Source organism: Leucopleurus acutus (assembly GCF_964270905.1).
Source record: "Leucopleurus acutus genome assembly, chromosome: 5".
Lineage (NCBI taxonomy): Eukaryota > Metazoa > Chordata > Mammalia > Artiodactyla > Delphinidae > Leucopleurus > Leucopleurus acutus.
Window position 1 is genome coordinate 65,375,037 of NC_139147.1, and position 22,686 is coordinate 65,397,722.

The following is a 22,686-nucleotide window of genomic DNA, read 5'->3' on the forward strand; positions in this document are numbered from 1 at the left end:
ATCCCTGTGCTGGCCTATCCTGCTGGCCCATCTCTGGCCTCTGCTCCCGGGGAACCCTACCCTCCAGGCATGCAGAACTACTCGTCGCTCTCAGACGACTTTATGCCTCTGTTACTCTGCTCATCTATTCTCTCTGCCAGAGGGCTGGCCCTCTCAGGCCCCCTCCCTTCAACATTTCCCCTTACTTCCTGAACTACTCATCATCTAAGATGAAGCTTCTGGACTCATTTCTGACCTCATCTTGCAAACTTGATCATTCCACTTCCCTTGGTTGATGGACTTACAGGTTGTTGTCTGCTTTCCCGCCTGTAACTTTGGAATAAAGGAGATTCTATCGACATATTCATTTGCATAAAATGTGATTCCCCATACAACTCACATTCCAATGGAGGTGATGTGCATATTCACAAACCTCCTCACTTATATGGATATTGCTTTTTATGTCCTTGGATGACTGTTATCTCCTCAACTTAACTATAAGACACAGGAGAGAAATATACATAGTTATTCTAATAGGGACAGGGTGGCTATAAAACACTTAGTTCTAAAACAATTTGCCCAATGTATTTTGTAAAACTGAAAATATAAGGCTGTATTGATGCTTTTGACAATGTTTATTAAACACCTGCTATGTGCCAGGCACTGAGCTAGATTTTAAGGCCACAACACTGCACAAAATAATTTATAGATACAGATAATTTTCAGAAACAAAGAACTTTACAACTGAAAGGTACGTTAGAGACCACTGAGTCCAGTCCACCCATTTGATGGTAGAGTAAGTATCTTGTCCAAATTCACCCAGCTAGTTAGCTGCAAAGGTAAGATACAAGAAACTGCTCATCTAACGTCTCTTTCCTATCCTTTTCCACCAATTCGAAGGAACTTTGAGTAATAAGACAGATTAAACACTATTTTGGTTTAAGACACTATATAAATCGCACCAATGTTAAATAATATTAACGTATATGTGAAAAGAGGCTTAACACTACATTTTCAGAAAGGAAAGCAGTGACATAAAACAAATCTAAAGGGAAAGAAATAACAGAGACACAAAAGTGGGAGCTGAGATTCATCTAAGTCAGCAGATGACATCTATTTGCACTGGTTAGCACTGCCTGGCATGTGCTACACCACCCCCTGGGGTAATTTACATTTTTTTAAAGCATGTATTTCTAAATTTAGGAAGTTAGGATAATCAGGGTGGAAAAGCCCATCTGTTTGAGTTCACTCCAGCTGCTACAGATTCTGAAATGAAATTTGCGTATTTTCTTGTCTGTTTTGTCTTACCCAGTCTGGAATAGGAGGACATGACAGAAGCATAATTGTAGTAAGGGCAGGGTATCATATATATATATATATATATATATATATATATATACACACACACACACACACACACACATATATGTGTGTGTGTGTGTGTGTATATATATATATGTGCACACATCTCCACTGTGTTTAAATAATCCTACCACAATTATACAAACACATGCGCTATTTATACACACCTGTGTACACTCATGGTATATGTACAATTTTCTTGTATAATATTTTTTTTTCTTTTTTTTTTTTTGTACGTGGGCCTCTCACTGTTGTGGCCTCTCCCATTGCGGAGCACAGTCTCCGGATGTGCAGACTCAGTGGCCATGGCTCACAGGCCCAGCCGCTTCGCGGCATGTGGGATCTTCCCGGACTGGGACACGAACCCGTGTCCCCTGCCTCGGCAGGCGGACTCTCAACCACTGCGCCACCAGGGAAGCCCTCTTGTATAATATTTTGTTGAGGTGGTGGTGTGACAGAGACAGAAAGACCCTAGGAAGAGATGATGTTTGACCCTAAAGCGGTTAAAATTAATGTGAACAAGACAGAAAAAGTAACTGAAACATTGCTTGGCTGTATTATTTGTCTTTATTGGAAAGAGCATTAACCTGGATTCTGGTCCAAACTTTGCCACGTAAATGTTTTTACCTCTCTGGGTTTCTTATTATACAACCAGAATACGCCAGAATAGAGGCAAGAGGGGAAGGAAGAAAGAGGTCAGCAACGAAGAGAAACCAGAGACTAAAGGTGTTTTCCGGATATACAGTTCTGGAACTGTACGACAGCTGCAGAAATGTTCACAAAAAGCCACCGTAAGCGTAAGAAGTTTTCCCCTTCTAGTCTGAAATTTGCAACATTAAACCCAGAAGCAAATGGATCAATATTTATTTATATACCTTTTTATTACCCCTAAAATGTATGAGTATATACATTGGAAGTTAAACAAATATTTAGTAAGTACTAAAACAACCTAGAAGTATTTTTAAAATAAACACAATTCAAACGGGACAATTTTACATTTCTAAAGTACAAAAATAAGGTAAAAGGAAAATGAAAAACAAGCATTATCGAGGATGATGTTTATTACTGGTGATAAACATCAGATGTAATTCTTAATAAAGCCCTCAAAAAAGAAGTTTATTTCTCAGTTAGCGAAATAAACATTTCCTGGGTCCATAAACCTTTCCTGAACACCTTCCCACTGTAAGGTACTGTGGTATAAGTAATACTAAGCAATGACTGTCTCAGACGAAATTGTTGAAGTTTTTATTACTGTTCTTAGTAACAGGGAGTCACTTAATTAGAAATAAAAACCATACAACTAACGAGAGTCCGTTTCAAATTCTTGTGTAAGATCCAGCTTATCTAACACAACTAACTGCAAGTGTTACGGAGACAGAAACCCAGCACAGGTTGTAACTTCACTAAAGAAACTGATCTATCTGGAGAACATAAACATAAATCCAAAGGTTGTAAAAGCTTTAAAAAGCACGTTTACCATGACTTAAGGAAACTTAAGTTCTTAACATAATTTCTTTCTGTGTCAGTTACATGATTCTTAACCTACCACTACATTATAAGTGAACAAGCATTTCAAGACGACACAGGGACTTAGAGTTACAGACTCTTCCTATGTACCACATGCGTTAGGGCCATCTCTTCATCACTCAGTGGGGTAGGTGTCATGTGCCTCACTTTCCAATGAAGAAAAAGATTCAAAGCCTAAACAACACTCTGACCAAAGAAGAGGAGAAAACATGGAACCACCTGACCATCTAGTCTACCTAGATGGGCTGGGGTGCAGGTGCAAAATTCCTCCAAGAAGCAGGACATAAAAGACAACCAGGAAAAAAGGCTGAGCTGGGAAGGCTAGCAACAGGATGAGCAGCACACGGGAAGAGCAGGTACAAACAGTGTAACCGGCTGGACCACAGAGCCAGGCAAGAGGCACAAAAGGTGTCCCGCTGGGCTGCTGGAGCCCGACAGGGAGGGTGGGAGGTGTAGGACCCTCAGGGGTGAGGGTGTAGGGGTCCTCGGAACCAGGGGAATCAGGGAAACCAGGGTGGTGTGCGTCATGTGTTCAAAGCTCTCAAAGTAAAAACAGTCTAGAAATATGTCAGTATAAGCAAATAATGGCATGAATGTTAGTGACAAAGACGATGGTCATTTATGGTAAATCATTAGTCAAGCTGTCAAACCTAATTCTTTTTTAAATCATCTTTAGAAATCTAAAGGGAAAAGCCAATTTTCACCAGAAGGAAGAGAACATTGTAAATATAGAATTATTGACTATGCAGGAAAATGCTTAGAATGCTGAAGCAAATAGTTCAATGTGTACAGATTACAAGCATAATAGAGCTTCAAATGAGTTGCCATAGTTACAAAAAGATAATTAATTTTGAGGAAACAAAAGAAAAGAGATATCATTGGGGCAGTTTTCAAAGAGCTGAAATAATAAACGTGGCATCCAAATTTAACTCACATTACTTCCTAACAGGAGCTAGCAATGCTCCTTTCCATGTGACCACTTCTGATGTTGTCGCCACACTCAGCCTCCCCAGTCTGCTGTGTCCCGCCTCCCTAGTGCTCGGCTAAATCCTATTCAGATACTGCGAGACTCTGCTAGCTCCCTGCTGTTCCATAAAGTCTCTTTGAAGTCCAGTTGCTCTTATAGCTTGAGCTATGCAATTATCACTTATGATTTATGAAACAAATATCTATTAAGCACTGGCTGTGTACCAGGCACAGTGCCTAAAGGTAAGGAAGGAAGAGGGGGGTTAAACAAAGCAGAGTGTGTAGACTACAGAAAACAGGACGGGCTAACGTCTGAACAACGTTCTATGGAGATAGGGAGGGGAAAAGCCAACTCAGGGAGACCACATGGAAGGTGACATCCAACCTCGGTCTGGAAGCATAAGCCTTATTTTCCAGGCCCAGAAGAAAGAGGAAGAAAGGGGATTTCAAGTTGAAATGACAGTGCTTTCTTTCTCTCCTTTTCCTGAAGCAAGAAGAGGGTAGGTTTTGGATACCAAAAGGCACTAGAGGTGTGACCTTATTTAACTTTTCCTTGTTTATAAAATGGAAATAATGCAATGGTGTGATGAAGATTAATTACATAATGTACATTTGAAGGGCTAGTATCTAGTAGGCATTCAAAAAAATGCTTCCTCCCTTCCCTCCTTGAAAACTGTCAACTCAGTGAAGGCTGGAAAGGAGCTGTGCACTTCTATCCTACCACCTGCAGTGTCTAACACAAAGGCCAAGCACAATTTCTTCTTGGTATAATTATTTTTCAATCATTCCCCTTTGAATGTGAGAACTTATAATTTACCATGCCAACTTATTTGAAATAAATGAAAACAAAGTTCTCAACTCTTTTATGGCTCATGCTGTATTATCCCACAGGCACACCAAACAAATACCTAAGGCACCAGCAAGGCAGGAGGGAGAGAGAGGGTTTTTTAAGGTTGATATTTGATATTTCAGAACAAAGATTAAAGCAGTCTTCCTGAAGGAAAAATCACAACTGTGCTCAACTTGCTGACTCTTGCTTTACAGTTTAGGATTTATTTTGAGCTTCACAGGAAGGGCACCATAATCTTTGCACGCTTAGGGTTCTAAAGGTCTTTATAAGCCCTGCTCACACAGCTCATATAAAAGTTCCCCAAATTCTTCTCCAGTTAGGCCCTAGAATGGAGACAAAATCACCACAAAGTCAGAGCTTAAAACAGAAAATGTGGGCTTCCCTGGTGGCGCAGTGGTTGAGAGTCCGCCTGCCGATGCAGGGAACACGGGTTCGTGCCCCGGTCTGGGAAGATCCCACATGCCGCGGAGCGGCTGGGCCCGTGAGCCATGGCCGCTGAGCCTGCGCGTCCGGAGCCTGTGCTCCGCAACGGGAGAGGCCACAACAGTGAGAGGCCCGCGTACCGCAACAAAAAAAAGAGAAAATGTAATCCAGTCACTGACTGTCTGAGCCTGACACAGCACTAGGCACTTTACATATTATCTTACTCTTCCAGGCACTTAACTCCAGGTACTGAAATTCACGCTACTCTCCAACCACACAGTCAACTTTCTCGCTTGGAAACAGGGCTAATATTCATCTAGCTCACAGGCTTGTCTTAAGGATCTTCAAGTAAATGTATCTAAAATGCCTGGGTGATGCATGGCACATGGTGGGTACCAAATAATGGCAGTTATGACCTTAATGGAAATTTGACATCTAGACTGGAAACTTGGGACACTAAAAGCAGGAGAAATGTGTTGACTTAGAGAGGCATCTAGAAGCGGTGGAGCAGCAGAGCTGGAGCCTGTCAGAGCTGGCACTGGAGGCAGGACGGCTTGGCTTGCCAACCCTTTGGCACATGTGCCCAGAGTCTACTCAACTCCAGTGTTCCAAGCTGTTTAACCACATTCGGTTCGCTGTGGGCACCTCAGTATCGAAGAAGCCTGCCAGATCCAAGTATTTTTTAAAAGCACTCCAAGTGATCAAGCAAATAAAGAGGCTTTTCTGAAAAGATCATTTATTGAGATTCAATAAACCACTGTCATACGGTTCTTGCAACTGTTTACACATTTGCTGCCATGTTGGTACGTCAGCTTCAGTTAAAAACCAGGACAAAGCTCAAGGTGGGTGCATCTGGCTAGAGGAGGCCCCTAGATTCTGTGGGATTGGCCATGCATCTAAACCACATGTTACCAAGAGGACAGCAATAAGTAAGTCTGCATTTCTTTGTTAATAAATAAGCATGTGCAAAGAAACAGTCTATTTTCTCTCAAACTGATATGATCTTCTTACCACTTCTCACCTCCCAACAACCCACCCCAAAAACCAGATGGGTAGTGGGGGTGAGGGGGATAACTCAATTCAGCCCAATCTGGTCATCTAAGGCTGCTCCAATAATTTGAACACCTTCTTTAAGTAATCTCATAGATGTCTCTTTCGGATGGCTCAGATAAATGCTCCGTCTTTCAGATTTCTTTCCCCTCGTCCTGATTTTCTTCAAGATGGTATCTGACTGCATGAAGGACAGAGTCCTCAAACTACCCCAAGGCAGAGAAGAAGGCTGGCCCTCATATCCACACAAAGTCCTCTGGGTCTTTACTGGCCTCTGCTGTAGAGTATCTTAACTCGCTACTCCCAGACTAATAACCAGTAAGTTAAGACTGGTGCTCTGTGGGGATGTTCCTTCCAGTGGTGGTGGTGGTGTTGAATGGGGAACAGTGGTGGCTACGTGCTGGTTCCCATCCTTAATCAGGGGTCCTGGCCATTTGCCTCTGATCTTGCAATTCCTACACACACGGATTTCTTCATTCTAACCTCAGACCTCTATCACCCGGACACACAAGCACTACTAGGTCTCTTACACACTTCATGCAGGCCCTAGGGAACCGGGAGCACTGCCTCAGACTCCACCTGCCTTCTGCCACTACCTCCACCACATCACTCCAGCACATGCTGAAAGTGACCAGCTGCAGAGCTGGAAGACCCCAAGAACCATACCACCTAGGGAAATGACATGGCTTGGTCAAAACAAGAATGAGGATTGAGCAGGAGACAACACTGCATCCATATCAGTGTGACAAATTAAATGATAATGAGCTGAATCATGTTTGTCTTTTAGACTAAACTCATGGAGTCCTGAAGACGGAATCCTACACTTATTCATCTTTCTATCCCCAAATGCCTGGAGCATAATAAGCCCTCCTTTTTTTTGTTTTATTTTTTCCTTAAAAACTGCTGAATAAAGAAAAAACAAAGGTGTTCTGCCTCATCAACTGGGATGAAGACCAGACAGGCAGTGCACAAGGCCATTAACTATCTGGCTCTACCTTCTTGCGCCTGACACTTCAACTACTACATCTCTGCACTTCAACTTCCACACATGATTCTGACAACAAGTGTTCCACAATTACTCCTTTTCTGATTCACATAAATCTCCAAGTTGTAACTGCGCTTACAGTTTTACCTATAGTTACACGTGTGTTAAGTTCTTTAAGACCAGGTACCATACTGAATACTCTGTATGACCCACAATGCCTCCTACAGTGGTGTACATAGAGTAGGTTTCTCAACAGTTTATTGGAAAATGAAAAAATATACTTTTAAAAGTTGAGATGTTCTCACCAAGAAAAATACCAAATGTGTACAACACAAAAATTTCTGTGACATCTCTGAAAACCATTTTTGGACCATGGGTTAAAATTCCTGGTACAAAACAAATGTAAGGTGGTGTTGTTATGATGCAAGGTACTCAGCAATATAAAATACTATTATAAGACTAAAATTATTATTTTTAAAGGAGAGTACTATATAATGGTAAAATTAAGATCATGAGAGTCAGAATCTAACCTCAGTTCCAGACGATGAGGATGATATTAATGAAGGAGACGGAGACAATGCTGGCAGAGATGGCAGTGGCAACAGAGGAGGAAGAGGAAGATAACAAAAAAGGAGAGAAGAGGGCTTCCCTGGTGGCGCAGTGGTTGAGAGTCCGCCTGCTGATGCAGGGAACACGGGTTCGTGTCCCGGTCCGGGAGGGTCCCACATGCCGCGGAGTGGCTGGGCCCGTGAGCCATGGCCGCTGAGCCTGCGTGTCCGGAGCCTGTGCTCCGCAACGGGAGAGGCCACAACAGTGAGAGGTCCGCGTACCGCAAAAACAAACAAAAAAAGTGGTTACCTTTGGGGAGCAGGGAATGGTAGGATGATTGAGACGGTCTTTTGGGGCTATTGGGTGTGGGCAATGCATGCCACTGCATCCAGATGATGGTTACCTAAGTATATGACTTACGATAATTCACTAAGTAGTACTCAATATTTCTACACTATTTTTGTGTATATTACACTGTCCTGGCCACTATTCTCTTTTCTAATAAGTTTAACAAGTTTGAAATATAATCCAAAAAATAACTCTGTATGTCATCGTTCTTCAGTGGACTGAACAACGTATAAATTCTAGAAAGGCAGCAGGAACATGTCAGAAGAAAGTGGGAAGCTACTGTAAACTTAGTTCCATAAAGGAAAAGGCTGAGTAACTACTAAAGATTTTCGGAGTTTGCGGTTGTTATTGCTGTTGATGGAAGGGAGAAATATAATGAAAACAGTGTTTGACGGAAAAGCAACCTGGCAGAGACGAAAGCATGGATCAAAGAGAAGAAAGGTGAAATAAAGACCCGCTAGAAAACTGTCAGAATACTGTAAACTTAAAATGATAAGGATCTAAATTAAGGAAGGTGATGAGGAAAGAAAGGAGAGCAAGAAATTAAGAACGCTGAGAAGAAACAGTTTAGATTCGGTGGTGTCAGATGGGATCATGCACTGGTACAGCATGACTGCCACAGTCTCCAAAGTCTGGACAACACCAGAAGCTTGGGCCACACATAAAATCAGTCTGCCTGAGGTTTAATTATAAATATATGCGTGTGTATGTGTGTGTGTATACATATACACACACATCACACACGTATATATACAAACTGCCGCATATAAAATTAGATAACTATGTGTGTGTTTTCATATTAGCAAGCATATATGAAGTAGAAAGGCAAGTAAAGGTTTTGTGAAGTTTAATCTGAATGTGGAAAAGCTGAAGAAGTGCACTCACTGCACCTGGGATAACTACACCACAAGGAGTTAGGGAAAGGGCTCCACTACCCTCTTTCTCAAGTCAAACAGAAAGCTGGCAGGCCGACTTCCACTATGTCAAGAGAATCTGAGATGAGAATTCAAGAGGAAGTGCTCAAGATTGCAAATTATTTTCGTGTTCATGGTCATCATCATCAGTTTATAGAATATTCGTTAGACGTTGACGGAATAAGCAGATTTGATTTATTTCAATGCAGGCAGATGGCTTGGTGGTGGAAATTGTGAAGAGATTTACTGAGCGGCTTCATCAGATCAAGGACATTATGGAATTAAAGGGCTCTAAGAGACCTTACTGGTCCAGCTCCCAGTGGCTCACAACATTGCACTTTCTTATTAATGAGAAAGACAACTCAACCCCCTGGATTCGAAGTAACCAGGGAGGGAGGAGGGAAGAGCACAATTCATTTGTCCAAAGAAGTGCAAATGTTAACACAGAAACTGGAGATATCAAAGGGCAACTGAAACATGTCTTGCTCTGAGGACAGTGAAATCACGAATTAGGAAGAATTAAAAGTCACATTTTCAGGGGCTTCCCTGGTGGCGCAGTGGTTGAGAGTCCGCCTGCCGATGCAGGGGACACGGGTTCATGCCCCGGTCCGGGAGGATCCCACGTGCCGCGGAGTGGATGGGCCCGTGAGCCATGGCCGCTGAGCCTGCGCGTCCGGAGCCTGTGCTCCGCAACGGGAAAGGCCACAACAGTGAGAGGCCTGCGTAAAAAATTCACATTTTCAGAAAATATTTTCATGAAAATGAATCATATTTAAGTTTCTATAACTATTTTGGAGTACAAACCTCAAGAACCTTCTCTACTAGTGTGTTTTAGTTTCAGGAAAAATTTAATGATCTGAAGACAAACCATACTTACCAAGAAAACACAGTAGGCAGTGAGTTTATGAATCTCAGAATTAATTTGAAAGTTCCGCTAATGTGACTAACTGTCCATTTGGGAGACCACCTAGCTTTGTATAAAAACATTCTCTTTCATGAAAATGCACAAAGAACAGCTGGGAAACACTATCAATGACATACGTCAGAATTAAGATGTGCCCAACCACATCTCTCCAAAGCTTTTATCACTACCTCCCTGACTAAAACTCATTGTTTTTTAAAAGCTCACAGGCTTTTCACCTTTAATCAACAGCAGTACGACTAAAATGTCTATATTCATCATGTAACCCAGTATAGATAAATTTTCACACCTATGCCTGGCTTAGACCAAGAAAAGTCATTATGAGATAAAAGCAGAGAAAGGTCCTAAAAATCAATTTAAAGGATGAGGATACAGTGATTGTGGTAAAAAGTTTTTCTGTCACATTTAAAGCCTGTTCACAACTGACCCTCTCCTGACACATACGATACCTATCTATGCTATAAAGGATTTAAGAAAATAAAGATGTATGTACATAGCCTGAGTCAAAGTGAACAGAAATTAATTTTAAAATATAATTCTTTATATTTGAAACCACTTTTTATAAAGTTTCTACAACAGATGAAGATGGTTTTAATTCCCAGAACAGATATCACCATAAAGTCTCATTATATTGATGGGGGAGAGGGAGAAGAAAGTCATATAACTATTTTAGGAAAAGTTTTAAAAATATGTTAACACCAGTCATATATTATCTCCAGCTTATTTTATTGCCAATATTCTCAATACTTGGAAGCCAAGTTAAAGAATCATGAGATCACAGAGCTGGAAAAGAAGAGATTACCCTACCTAATCCCTCATTTTGCAGATGAAAGCAAGCCTGTAGAGCTGTATCATGTGTCCCAGGTCACACCTCCATTGACAACCCTGGATAGAACTCTTGCCTCCTGACTCAAGTTGGGGCTTAGCAATACTTATAACAGTAACTATTACTAACCAAGCATTTTCTATATGCCAGGCACTATGCTAGACAGTTGAGAGATGTGTCATTTCATTTACTTTAGTACTTCTCAACGCACTGATACAAGATAATCAGACTCAAGCTCAGAACATCATAACACTCCCAAAGTCATAGAACAAATAAATAAGTCAGGAATTCAAACCCAACCTGTCTGACTATACAAACCCATGAACTTTTACACAATGCTCATCTCCCCCCAAATGCTAAATGTGTACATCCAAAAAATTCCATTTTGGGCAACCCAGACTACAAAAACACCTACACAAATTTATAGGTTATATGTACAAAGATGTTTACTACATCATTAATATCAAGAAATCAGAAACAACATAAATATCCAATAATGGGGAAACAGCTAAATAAATTACAGTATATACATGCTGTGAAATACTAAATGGTCACTAAAAAGAATGAGGTAGATCCATGTAACAGATGTGGTAAGATACCCATATTAAATTGTTACTTTTTTTTGTTTTTTTGTGTGTTTTTTTGCGGTACGCGGACCTCTCACTGTTGTGGCCTCTCCCGTTGAGGAGCACAGGCGCGCAGGCTCAGCGGCCATGGCTCACGGGCCCAGCCGCTCCGCGGCATGTGGGATCTTCCCAGACCGGGGCACGAACCCGTGTTCCCTGCATCGGCAGGCGGACTCTCAACCACTGCGCCACCAGGGAAGCCCTAAATTGTTACGTTTTAAAAATAAGTTGCAGAACAGTATTTATGGCATTATTTATTTTTTTAAAAAAATTACATGTGCATGCAGGCTTTGTTTGTGGTTAAAGAAAGGTCCAGAACAATGCACAGTAAACGCAGAGAATTCAGTGGGTGGAGGTGGGTTTGAGTCAATTCTTAAACACTTCTGCATTGTCTGAATTTTTAGGATATGTTACTTTTATAATTTAAAAAATTATCATACAAAAATAAAGAATTTTAAATGAGTTTATTATTTATTTTTTTTAATGCATGCATTCTCCATTTAATGCCATCCCCCATAACATAGAATAATTGTGTGGCTATTTGTCTCTAAAACACTTTTTTAAAAAAAGAAACTAACATCCCATCACAGTACACCAGCATTTCAAGTCTAGTCCACAGACCCACGGGGGTCTCCCAGATCCTGACAGAAAGTCCATGAGGTAAAAGCTTTTTTCTTAATAATGGTAAAGTGTTATCTGCCTCTTTGCCTGAGTTAACATTTGCACGGATGGTGCAGAAGCAGTGGTGGGTAAAACTGCTGGTGCCTTGGCACAAGTCAAGCCACTGTCACAAAACCGTGGGAGAAGTTATTGTAGTCATCACCATCACGCACTCACAGTTAAGAAAGGAAAACCAGTTTTAAAAAAATGTCTTTGTGAAGCAACAACAGCAGTTTCATTACATCTTGACCTTTTCTAATATTCTGTGTGACCGAATGGGCAGAATGAAACATGAATCTCATATGTGGCTACCAGAGCCAAATGGTGTCCCAAGGAGAAGCGCTGGGGCAGCTGCTGGAGCTCAAGGCTAACTCAGCTATTCGCTTTTTCCACGGATCAGGACTTGTACTTGAAAGAACAACTGACAGACTAATCATTCAGACTTAGGTACCTGGATGACATTTTCTCAAAATTGAACAAAGTAAGACTCTCACTTCAAGGGAAATAACTGATAACTGTTTGTTGCCAAAGATAAAATTTGAGTAAATAGTAAAATTTGGAAAGCTTGAATCTGCCATTGTGAGCTTAATGGCTTCCCAATACTTAAAGGCTGTTCTGGTGAGATCAATGGTGATATTAACATGTGATTATTTTTTTACATTTTATAAAATGTAATACATGTCAACATTTGTAAGGTCTGCATAAGTGAACCAATATTTTCCGAATATTATTATTCAACCGAATAATTATTCAACTGAATAATCAATGAATAATGTTACAAAAAAATCACACACGAGTAAAAGATCCATTTAAAGTACAATATTTAATATTTATTAAAGTGGACTTTAATATAATGGAGTAAGAAATGTTTATTGATATGGTTTCTGATTCTTCATTGCAACCAGTCTTTAAGTTACTACCACTTAAAGTGTTTTGGTAGAATATCAAAGAAGAATAACCAAAATTATCTAAAAATGCTATCAAAATACTCATTCCTTTTCCAAATACATAGTTGTGTGAGGCTAGATATTCTTCATATAGTTCAACCAAACAAAGACAACACTTCATAATAAACTGAATACAGAAGCAGACAGGAGAATCCAGCTGTCTTCTAATGAGCCACACATTTAAGAGTTTTCCAAAAATGTAAAACAATGCCACTCTTCTTGCTCATATTTTTTGGTTTTGGAAAAATTCTTACTTGTCATAGAAATATACTATGTCAACACATAATGGATATATGATTGTTGTTTTTAAATTGATTAATACATATTTTTAAATTTTCTCATTTTTAGTTTCCAATATAGTAAATATTGATAGACATACCCACATAAACAAAAGCTCTTCTGGCCCTCTATAATCATTAAGGTCCCAATAATCTTTAACGCCAAAAAGTTTGAGAATCTTTGCAGTGTACTGTTAACACATTTTTCATGTGTTTTTCTTACTGTCTTAGGTCTTGGCCAACAAGTGCAAGTATAGCAATCTGTACTTATACGTGGGCAATACGCATAAGTGAAATGTACTACAAACTTTCTCAACCAATGAAAGCATAAAATGTTAGCCTGATTTGAATATGTTCTGCAACAAGTGATGTTCACTACACTTCAGCCTCTCTTTTTGCCATGTATTTTGTGTTCTGGCAAATGAACTTGACCAACAGGGGCTGTTAAAAGTTGTATAACTGATAGTGATGGGCATGGTCCAAAGAAACAAAGATTAGTATAATGATACTTAAAATTGATGATACTTAAATGATGATGCGAAAGACCCCGAATAGCCAAAGCAACCTTGAGAAAGAAAAATGGAGCTGCAGGAATCAGGCTCCTGGACTTGACTTCAGACTATACTACAAAGCTACAGTAATCAAGACAGTATGGTACTGGCACAAAAACAGAAACATAGATCAATGGAACAGGATAGAAAGCCCAGAGGAAAACCCACGCACATATGGTCATCTTATTTTTGATAAAGGAGGCAAGAATATACAATGGAGAAAAGACAGCCTCTTCAATAAGGTGCTGGGAAAACTGGACAGCTACATGTAAAAGAATGACATTAGAACACTCCCTAACACCATACACAAAAATAAACTCAAAACGGATTAAAGACCTAAAGTAAGGCCAGATACGATCAAACTCTTAGGGGAAAATATAGGCAGAACACTCTATGACATAAATCACAGCAAGATCCTTTTTGACCCGTCTCCTAGAGAAATGGAAATAAAAACAAAAATAAACAAATGGGACCTAATGAAACTTCAAAGCTTTTGCACAGCAAAGGAAAATATAAACAAGACCAAAAGACAACCCTCAGAATGGGAGAAAATATTTGCAAATGAAGCAACTGACAAAGGATTAATCTCCAAAATTTACAAGCAGCTCATGCAGCTCCATATCAAGAAAACAAACAACCCAATCCAAAAATGGGTAGAAGACCTAAATAGACATTTCTCCAAAGAAGATATATGATTGCCAACAAACACATGAAAGGATGCTCAACATCACTAATCATTAAAGAAATGCAAATCAAAACTACAATGAGGTTATCACCTCACACCAGTCAGAATGGCCATCATCCAAAAATCTACAAACAATAAATGCTGAAGAGGGTGTGGAGAAAAGGGAACCCTCTCATACTGTTGGGAATGTAAATTGATACAGCCACTATGTAGAACATTATGGAGGTTCCTTAAAAAACTAAAAATAGAACTACCATACGACCCAGCAATCCCACTACTGGGCATATACCCTGAGAAAACCATCATTCAAAAAGAGTCATGTACCACAATGTTCATTGCAGCACTATTTACAATAGCCAGGACATAGAAGCAACCTAAGTGTCCACCGACAGATGAATGGATAAAGAACACGTGGCACATATATACAATGGAATATTACTCAGCCATAAAAAGAAACGAAGTTGAGTTATTTTTAGTGAGGTGAGTGGACCTAGAATCTGTCATACAGAGTGAAGTAAGTCAGAAAGAGAAAAACAAATACTGTATGCCAACACACATATATGGAATCTAAAAAAAAAAAAAAAATGGTTCTGAAGAACCTAGGGGCAGGACAGGAGTAAAGACACAAAATGTAGAGAATGGACTTGAGGACACGGTGAGAGGGAAGGGTAAGCTGGGACGAAGTAAGAGAGTGGCATGGACATATATACACTACCAAATGTAAAATAGATAGCTAGTGGGAAGCAGCCGCATAGCACAGGCAGATCAGCTCGGTGCTCTGTGACCACCTAGAGGGGTGGGATAGGGAGGATGGGAGGGAGATGCAAGAGGGAGAAGATATGGGGATATATGTATAGCTGATTCACTTTGTTATAAAGCAGAAACTAATACACCATTGTAAAGCAATTATACCCCAATAAAGATGTTAAAAAAAAGTAGAAATAAATGATGATGATACTTAAGGCATCTGCAAGCACACTGTTGAGGATGCAGTTATGATTAGTGGAAGACTCTGGACATTTTGAGAGCTATAAAACATCACTGCAGACTGAGAGCATGGTCCATAAAGGAATGAATCACAGCTGGAAGAAACTATGGCTGGAAATACATAGCCTTCAAAGGATGGAAAGAGAATGGGTGGGGAAGACAACTAGCAATCTCCACCAGGAGGAGGTTATAACGCCTCCCACATGAGGCTGACTGAGTTAATGCTCCTTTTTCTAAAAAAGCTTCTCTAGTACTTTATACACATGATGTGGGGAGGGGGAGAGAGGGCTTAGACCACATGAGGAGTAATTTTAATTAATTATCTCCATTCTTGGGAGACTAGTTCTAACACACAGGCCCTCAGGACGAAGAATACCAGTAACGTAAATGGGAAACTTCGAGGTTCTAAATGGATTCCTAAAAGTCTAACATCATTCTTCACTACGTGGAGCAAAACCTTCAGAAATTCCTTAATAAAAAACTATCTCAAATTGGACAACTTCAAAGTTTTAGGATTAAAGATAAGCTAAGAATCAATTTTAAAAGATATGTGAATACAGCATTTCTAAATAAACTTCTAAAATCATAAAATTTGAAAAGACTATGAAAATAGAACTCTAGCTCCTCTATTCCACAAAACATACAGCAAGGTTTAAAGATTAGTTGAAGCTGATAGCCAAACCAAATCCTTAAGGAAAATTTTAATGAAATTCTCTTTTTCTTTAAAAGAAAAAGAAAGCATTCTTTTCAGGTACTCCAAGCACACGGGAGTACCACCTGCTTTTGTAACCACTCACTCATTCAGTCACAATTATCTACTGAGCATTTATTCTGTGCCAGGCATGGTACTGTCTTTTAGGGAAAATGTACACACATACATACATACATATATACACACCCATAATTACATCATAAAATTAACCTCATGGAACAAGGGAAAACTGTTAGCATAGAACTATGTCCACACTCTCATACACCCCCACCAATTCTAGCTTCTAAGGGGATTTCTGGTTCTGTCTGGTTGGCTGCAGGGTTTGTTTTTTTTAATGTCAATCCTGGAATAGGTAGAGCTGAATAACTGAAAGGAGCTATGACTGGCTAGATTTATTTACCTAGGAAGAATCTGATGCTACTAAAAGAACATAACATTCTCCAAAACGGAAGGGGAGGATGAGGAGAGAAAAGAATCAACATTAATGAGAGAACAGGAGTGAGAGAACAGATTTTACATGAGCTACTGCTGCGAACAGGGAGACTTTGGGCAAAGGTGGATAAAGCTCAAACTCTAAATTTGAACATTTCTTAAGTTTCCACTGGTGTGATCTTCAACAGACTTTGATGGAATTTTAAATTTCTTTTCATTTTTTAAAAAAATTTGGATTAATGAGTCTTTTAAGAATGGCCCACAAGTAGGCCCATTACATTAGAGTGACATTCACAATGTCAAATTGTGGTATTACATAGTTGTGACCCTCCATGAAAAAACAATATTGAATTTCCAATCCCACAAACCTATTATACTTTAACCATCTATCCCAACCCTAAATCCTGATCCACTATCGTTATTAGCCATTAATGCTAACCTAATTCTCTGAAGATTCTTCCAAAAAACGTTCTGTGGTACAAGAATTTCCTGAACTCAGCGCTTCTGGGATCTCAACTTCTTTACCCACAATGCTTTTCTAAATAAAAGTGTGCATCTAACCTTGTCAGTTTGTTACCTCTCCCAAGATGAAAATGATAACTGAAGAGAAACCAGTAAGTAGACAACTTCTAAGAATTTTTTATTGAATAGACTTCTTGTTCACATTGGCAAATTGCATTGGTTTAATACTGTTCTATAAAAATAAAAAATTAATGATATTTATGAAAATGTGACCTTCCTATAACACGAGTGAGGCAGAGCCACACCATATAGCACCTATGTAGTACCCAATAATGGTAATGATGAACTGGTATCAGATCAATGACTGAGCCTATCATTTGTAAAATTAGGAAACACTGACTGACTTCACATTTCTGAAATTTTAAAACCATCACAGAGGCAAACTACCACTACAGTCTCTTTCTTACATGGTAGGAAACCAGGTACAGAGGAAATCAATTACGCAAAGTTTAACAGGAAGAAATCCTTCCAGTTTAGTAAGATCAGCTTAATAAGTAAACTAATCAACTTTCCATTTTTAAGACCAAAATCAGCTCAAATCAGATGGCGTTTTGAATATCACCCAAGAACAGACAGCGTCTCTTAAACTAGCTTCTCTCAAAGTACGATCAAGGGAGGATTTCAGAGCCTCCAGATGGTCTAAGGCTGCCCTCAAAACACAGGGTTTAGATGTGTAAGTGCCAGGGAGTCCTCATCAAACAAAGGAGGAAGAAATTGAGGGGATAGGGTTCACTTGAGGTCATCAGACTACTAGAAAGTCAGCAATCCTACCTCAAACTGCCTAACATGTAAACGGGTACCACTGGTGTAGATAACAATAGATTCAGAATCCCTATTCTAAATAGTCCAGTTCTAGATGAGAAATTAGTGGAACGCCACAATTTTCCCAACTTTCAATCCCACACCAGTGTTCTGTATAACTCAGAGCAACTAAAGAATCTTGTGTATCAGCACATCACCTTGTCTGACACTAAATCACATGGCTTAAGTATAAAGATTCAAATGAGAATTTTCAATATAAATGCTTCCACTATCGAAGTATGAAAACACATTTGAAAATGTGCCACATACTGTTACTGTGGGGAGAAGTCTTTACCCACTGCATCATTACCTTGGGTCTGACAACAGTTCAAAGCATAACATTTTTAAAGCGCTTGGTGATTTAATATTTAAATTGCTTCCTGAGTAGTCCATGTTGAATACTGAACTTAATTTCTCTAAAATTTTCATCCAGTGGCTGTCACCTTTCATGTAGGTCAAACTACAAATTTTTATAAGAAGTGACTCCTTCCAAAGCAGTTCCATAATTCAAGTTAGATGTAAGAAATGGGAGTTTACAATAAATTTTTCATAATGCTAACAATCGGAGCTCATAATTCTTTTCATTTTATGTCATCTTTTATATATTTTTCTCAGATTCTGGAAGGTTACCTGCTATTTAAAGGAATCAGAAATAATACAAGAAATGCTTTAGATATATCTAACCCACTGGTAGAACTATACAGAAGTCAACTTTTCAATTCAAATTCCCTTTGAAGTTACTCCACAGAGATTTAAACAAAAATAAAAACAGAAATTTCTTGACAACCATTTTCTCTCAAAAATGTAAGAGCCTATTTCTACCTTTGGTGCATTCTCCCATTGTACTGGCCACTACTATAATGGTTATTTATCTAGCATCCATTTCCCTTTTCTCCCTTCATAATGGACCCAACTTTGTTCCACCCGATATCCACTCTTCCCCTCATTCCACATTGCAAGTCCTAGGAATGGGCCTTAGTTCATTCACTCCAACTTTACCATTGACTGGTTCAAGAACTTAACACAGTCAGGACATGGTACCCTCCTGGAAAGTGTTATGCTGGGCACTCAACAGCTGTTCATCCTCATCCCCTCCCCATCTTAAGGAAACAGTATCAGTGGTCTATCCATGGCCCACTGAATAAAGCCCAAAGTCAGTATTCAACGTTCTCTACCATCCTTTTACTACCTTTTTAGCCCTTTCTGCCTCACATATACATCTCCTGTTCCAGCAGCTACAAGCCTGGCCTTTCCAGAATATGCCCCTGCACTTTCCACTTCATATCCTACAGCCAGGCTGTTCCTTTGGCTAGGAAAGCCAAACACTCTCATCTCAGCCAATTCAAATTCTACTCATTCAAAGTCCAGATCAAAAGGAAACTTTTCCACGAAGTCTCCCTTGATATCACCAACAAAAAATGGCACTCATCATATACTCCTTGTATCATAAATCACTTGTGCATGCTTACAGTTTGTTTTAAAACTGCGAACTCCTTACAGGCTGTGGACAAACTCTCGTGCATCTTTGTCTTCCACCACCATCCTGCCCCACCAGACACCCAAGTGCCCAGAGTGGGAGCTCAGTAAACACTTGCTGAACAAATGAACACATTTTTTGAGGGTGAAAAGTGCCTCTACAGAATAGATTATCACGAAGGCTGAAATGTCCTTGGAAGTCTTTAAAAACATCCTAGTATGGTTTAGGAATAGTTCTGCTGAAGGAAAAGAAACACATCAGATGACCTTGCAAGGCTGATTCTGCAAATTTCATCAACTCTTTAAAAGTATTGCCTAACAATTCAAAAACAAACCATACACAAATGCTATTTACAAGAAGAGGGTGGCATTTACTGTAATATACAAAGGTTAACAACCCAATTTTTTACCAAAAATTTCAGTTGTTCTTATAGTAATATTTATAATAATTTCAGTTATGTCCAAGGGATTATTTAAAAGCCCATTTACTCTATCTTATTTCATACCTAAAGGAAGGACAGAGAAAAATGTTGGCCCTCTCAAAGCAGTAACCAGACAAAATTAATTTAGAAGCACACGTTTACATAATGCACATACTGATGTCACTTTATTATCTACACATCATCACTAAATATACACCTAATGAAGTCCAGAGAAGTTATCTGTAATTTTGATTATTTCCTTCTATTACTCCTATGGACCCCTTAAATTGAATTTGTACAATTTAAGTCGGCTAAAATTAGGTTACTTCAAGATCTATGGGTACACTATCAGTGCAACTAAAATTATGGGAAACATACTGATATTTCCAGAAAGAAACTGTATTAACCACAATACTCCATAAATCAGTTAACCTGTTTCTTAAATAAAAGCCTTCAGAATGAATCTCAGTAAATCTCAACAATCAATTAAATGGAACAGAAAACTTGATTCCATAGGACAGGACACACAAAAAGAAAGGGCAGTGTATAAAATGAAAATCAGGATCTAAATATCACGACTATTCATAGAAAATAAAATATAAGAAAGATTAAATAGAAATTAGAAAATTAAATAGATTTTTTTTAAAGACAGTTAATAAGAAAATTAAACATATGTTTATTTCTTTTGTTCTTATGTTGCTATGTTCTATGTATTTTTGTAAGTCGATTTAAATCCCTTGGGTAAGAAACTAGACTATAAAAAAAATAAATAAATTCTTGTTTTCTAATCTAGTGTAGCACACCGTTGTTATTTTTTAAAATAAAGACCACATTTTCCGTCATAACCTACATATGCTCGTTAAAGATTTGGGGAAAGCTACAATTTAAAGTTTTCCAAATTATTTTAAAAGCATCTCCAGTTTTCCTGCAGCCGCCTGACAACGGAAACGATTCTAAATCCCGTTTCTCCCTGGACCCAGTAAGTAAGGGAGTTCGTTGTCTAAAAGGGGCAAAGAGCGGGGTCGGAGTCAGAGCCGTGTTCAGGACCGGCGGTAACCGGTGGCGGGTGTAGTTACCTCTGGATCGGAACACCTGAGCAGTGCGGGGGCCACGGACCGAGGCAGGGGGCGCCGGCTGGGCAGCAGCCGCCGCGTGGGCGCGGGAGCCTCGGCCGACAGCAACGAATATGGCCCCCGAGAAAGTTGGGCTCCGAAGACCGGCCCTGGCGAGAAAGCTGTCTGCGTCGCGGAAAGCCTCCCCCGGCCCACCGGCCCCGCCAGGCCCCACCGGGAGGGGAGGGGAGGGCTACTCACCGTGCAGAGAGAGGAGCAGCAAAGGCGCCAGAGGGGAGCCCCGACAAGTCATTCCGGGGCCGCGGGGAGCGCGCCCGCCGCCCGCCCGGCTCCTCGTCGCGGCAGCGGAGGAGCGGGCCGGGCTCTCTGAGCTCTCGGGGCAGCCCGGACCTCCCAGACCCGCCGCCCGGCCGCAGTCCGCCCGGCGGGGCTGGGACGGTGGGAGCTGCAAACGAGGCAAGTGCGGCACCCGCGCCCTCCGGCTCCGCGGAGGCTGAGCTGCGACCAGGTGCGTCCCGGGCTCGCCGGCCTTGCCCCGCGGCTCCACGGCCACCTCGCGCTGCCCCAGGACCCGCCGGCCCCTCGCGCCACCCGGGGATCCACTCCCCGCAACTCTCGCCCGGCTACTTGGGCGGCAGCCCGGCTGCGGCTCGGCTCCGCGCCGCCCACTCGCCCCGCTTGGTCTCCCCGGCAACCGCGGCTCCAGCGCGCCGCCTGGCGGCCCACCAGCTGAGCGAGCGCGGCGCGCAGCTGGCGCGGCCCTGGCCACCTGTGCGCGGGGCCGCCCGCTCCCAGCACACCTCCACGAGCGCTGGGAACCGAAGGCGGGCATCCTCCTCGTCCGCACCCAGGGCCCTCCCCTGCCCTGAACCACTCCCCAGACCGGCGGTGACAGTCCTGAGCGCCAGAGATCTCCACAAGGCAGTTCACCACAGCTTGCGTCCGAACAGGCAAGATTCTTTTCTATCGCAGTTTTCAGATGATTTCTATTTGGCCGTTTCACTTTCTCTCAATCCTTTCTTCTGTACCCTAAGTAACCCAGAAGAACCAGACTCTAGCAAAATTGAGAATCGATGAGGTTTGTCCTATACCTTTTATTTTTCCGACTACCGTTTCTTCCTTGAAAAGAGCGTAGGGGCTGTAGCATGCCCCTAACTCCCAATTCCTATCAAAGACCACCCTCTCTTGCCCCTTTAGTAAAACTTACAACAACTTACAATATTTAAAATTTTTTCTTTTAAACCTTATCGCTTTCTTAAACTAATTTCAAGTATTTGTTAACTAGTAATGCTTTTATTTTAATGTTAACTAGAGATGCTTTTATTGTGGTGATTGATTACTTTGGTTGGGTTTCTATTTTTTGTTTCTTGCTTGTTTTGGTTGGATGGGAAGAGAGACCTTCATGGCATCTGAAATTATTTTACTTAAATACCTACCTACATCTTTCCTTATAAAACCTAATCTTCATTCCTTTTCCAATGAGGTTCCTGCTCCCTTTCTTTTTTTCTTTTTTTTTTTTTTTTTGCGGTACGCGGGCCTCTCACTGCCGTGGCCTCTCCCGTTGCGGAGCACAGGCTCCGGACGCGCAGGCTCAGCGGCCATGGCTCACGGGCCCAGCCGATCCGCGGCATGTGGGATCCTCCCGGACCGGGGCACGAGCCCGTGTCCCCTGCATCGGCAGGCGGACTCTCAACCACTGCGCCACCAGGGAAGCCCCCTGCTCCCTTTCTTAAAGCCCACAGTCCCATTCTACTTCAGCCTCCCACCCAGTCCTTCTAGATTTGAGGACATATCTCCCCCGGTAATGTCAGAC

The 22,686-nt window shown here is 40.9% G+C and overlaps 1 protein-coding gene across 4 annotated transcripts in view; it reads right to left on the reverse strand.

The window, feature by feature from the left end:
- The window catches only part of IGSF11 (immunoglobulin superfamily member 11), a 137,567-nt gene extending 116,009 nt beyond the window's left edge, over positions 1 to 21,558 (reverse strand). The window contains exon 1 of one of the 4 annotated variants that reach the window (XM_082839391.1): positions 21,114 to 21,558. In XM_082839391.1, the coding sequence (XP_082695517.1) occupies positions 21,114 to 21,165 (52 nt within the window). In that variant the 5' untranslated portion in view covers positions 21,166 to 21,558. The remainder of the gene's footprint in view (positions 1 to 21,113) is intronic. The other 3 variants (XM_082839390.1, XM_082839389.1, XM_082839392.1) reach the window with 3 other exon arrangements.
- Positions 21,559 to 22,686: the final 1,128 nt, after the last annotated feature.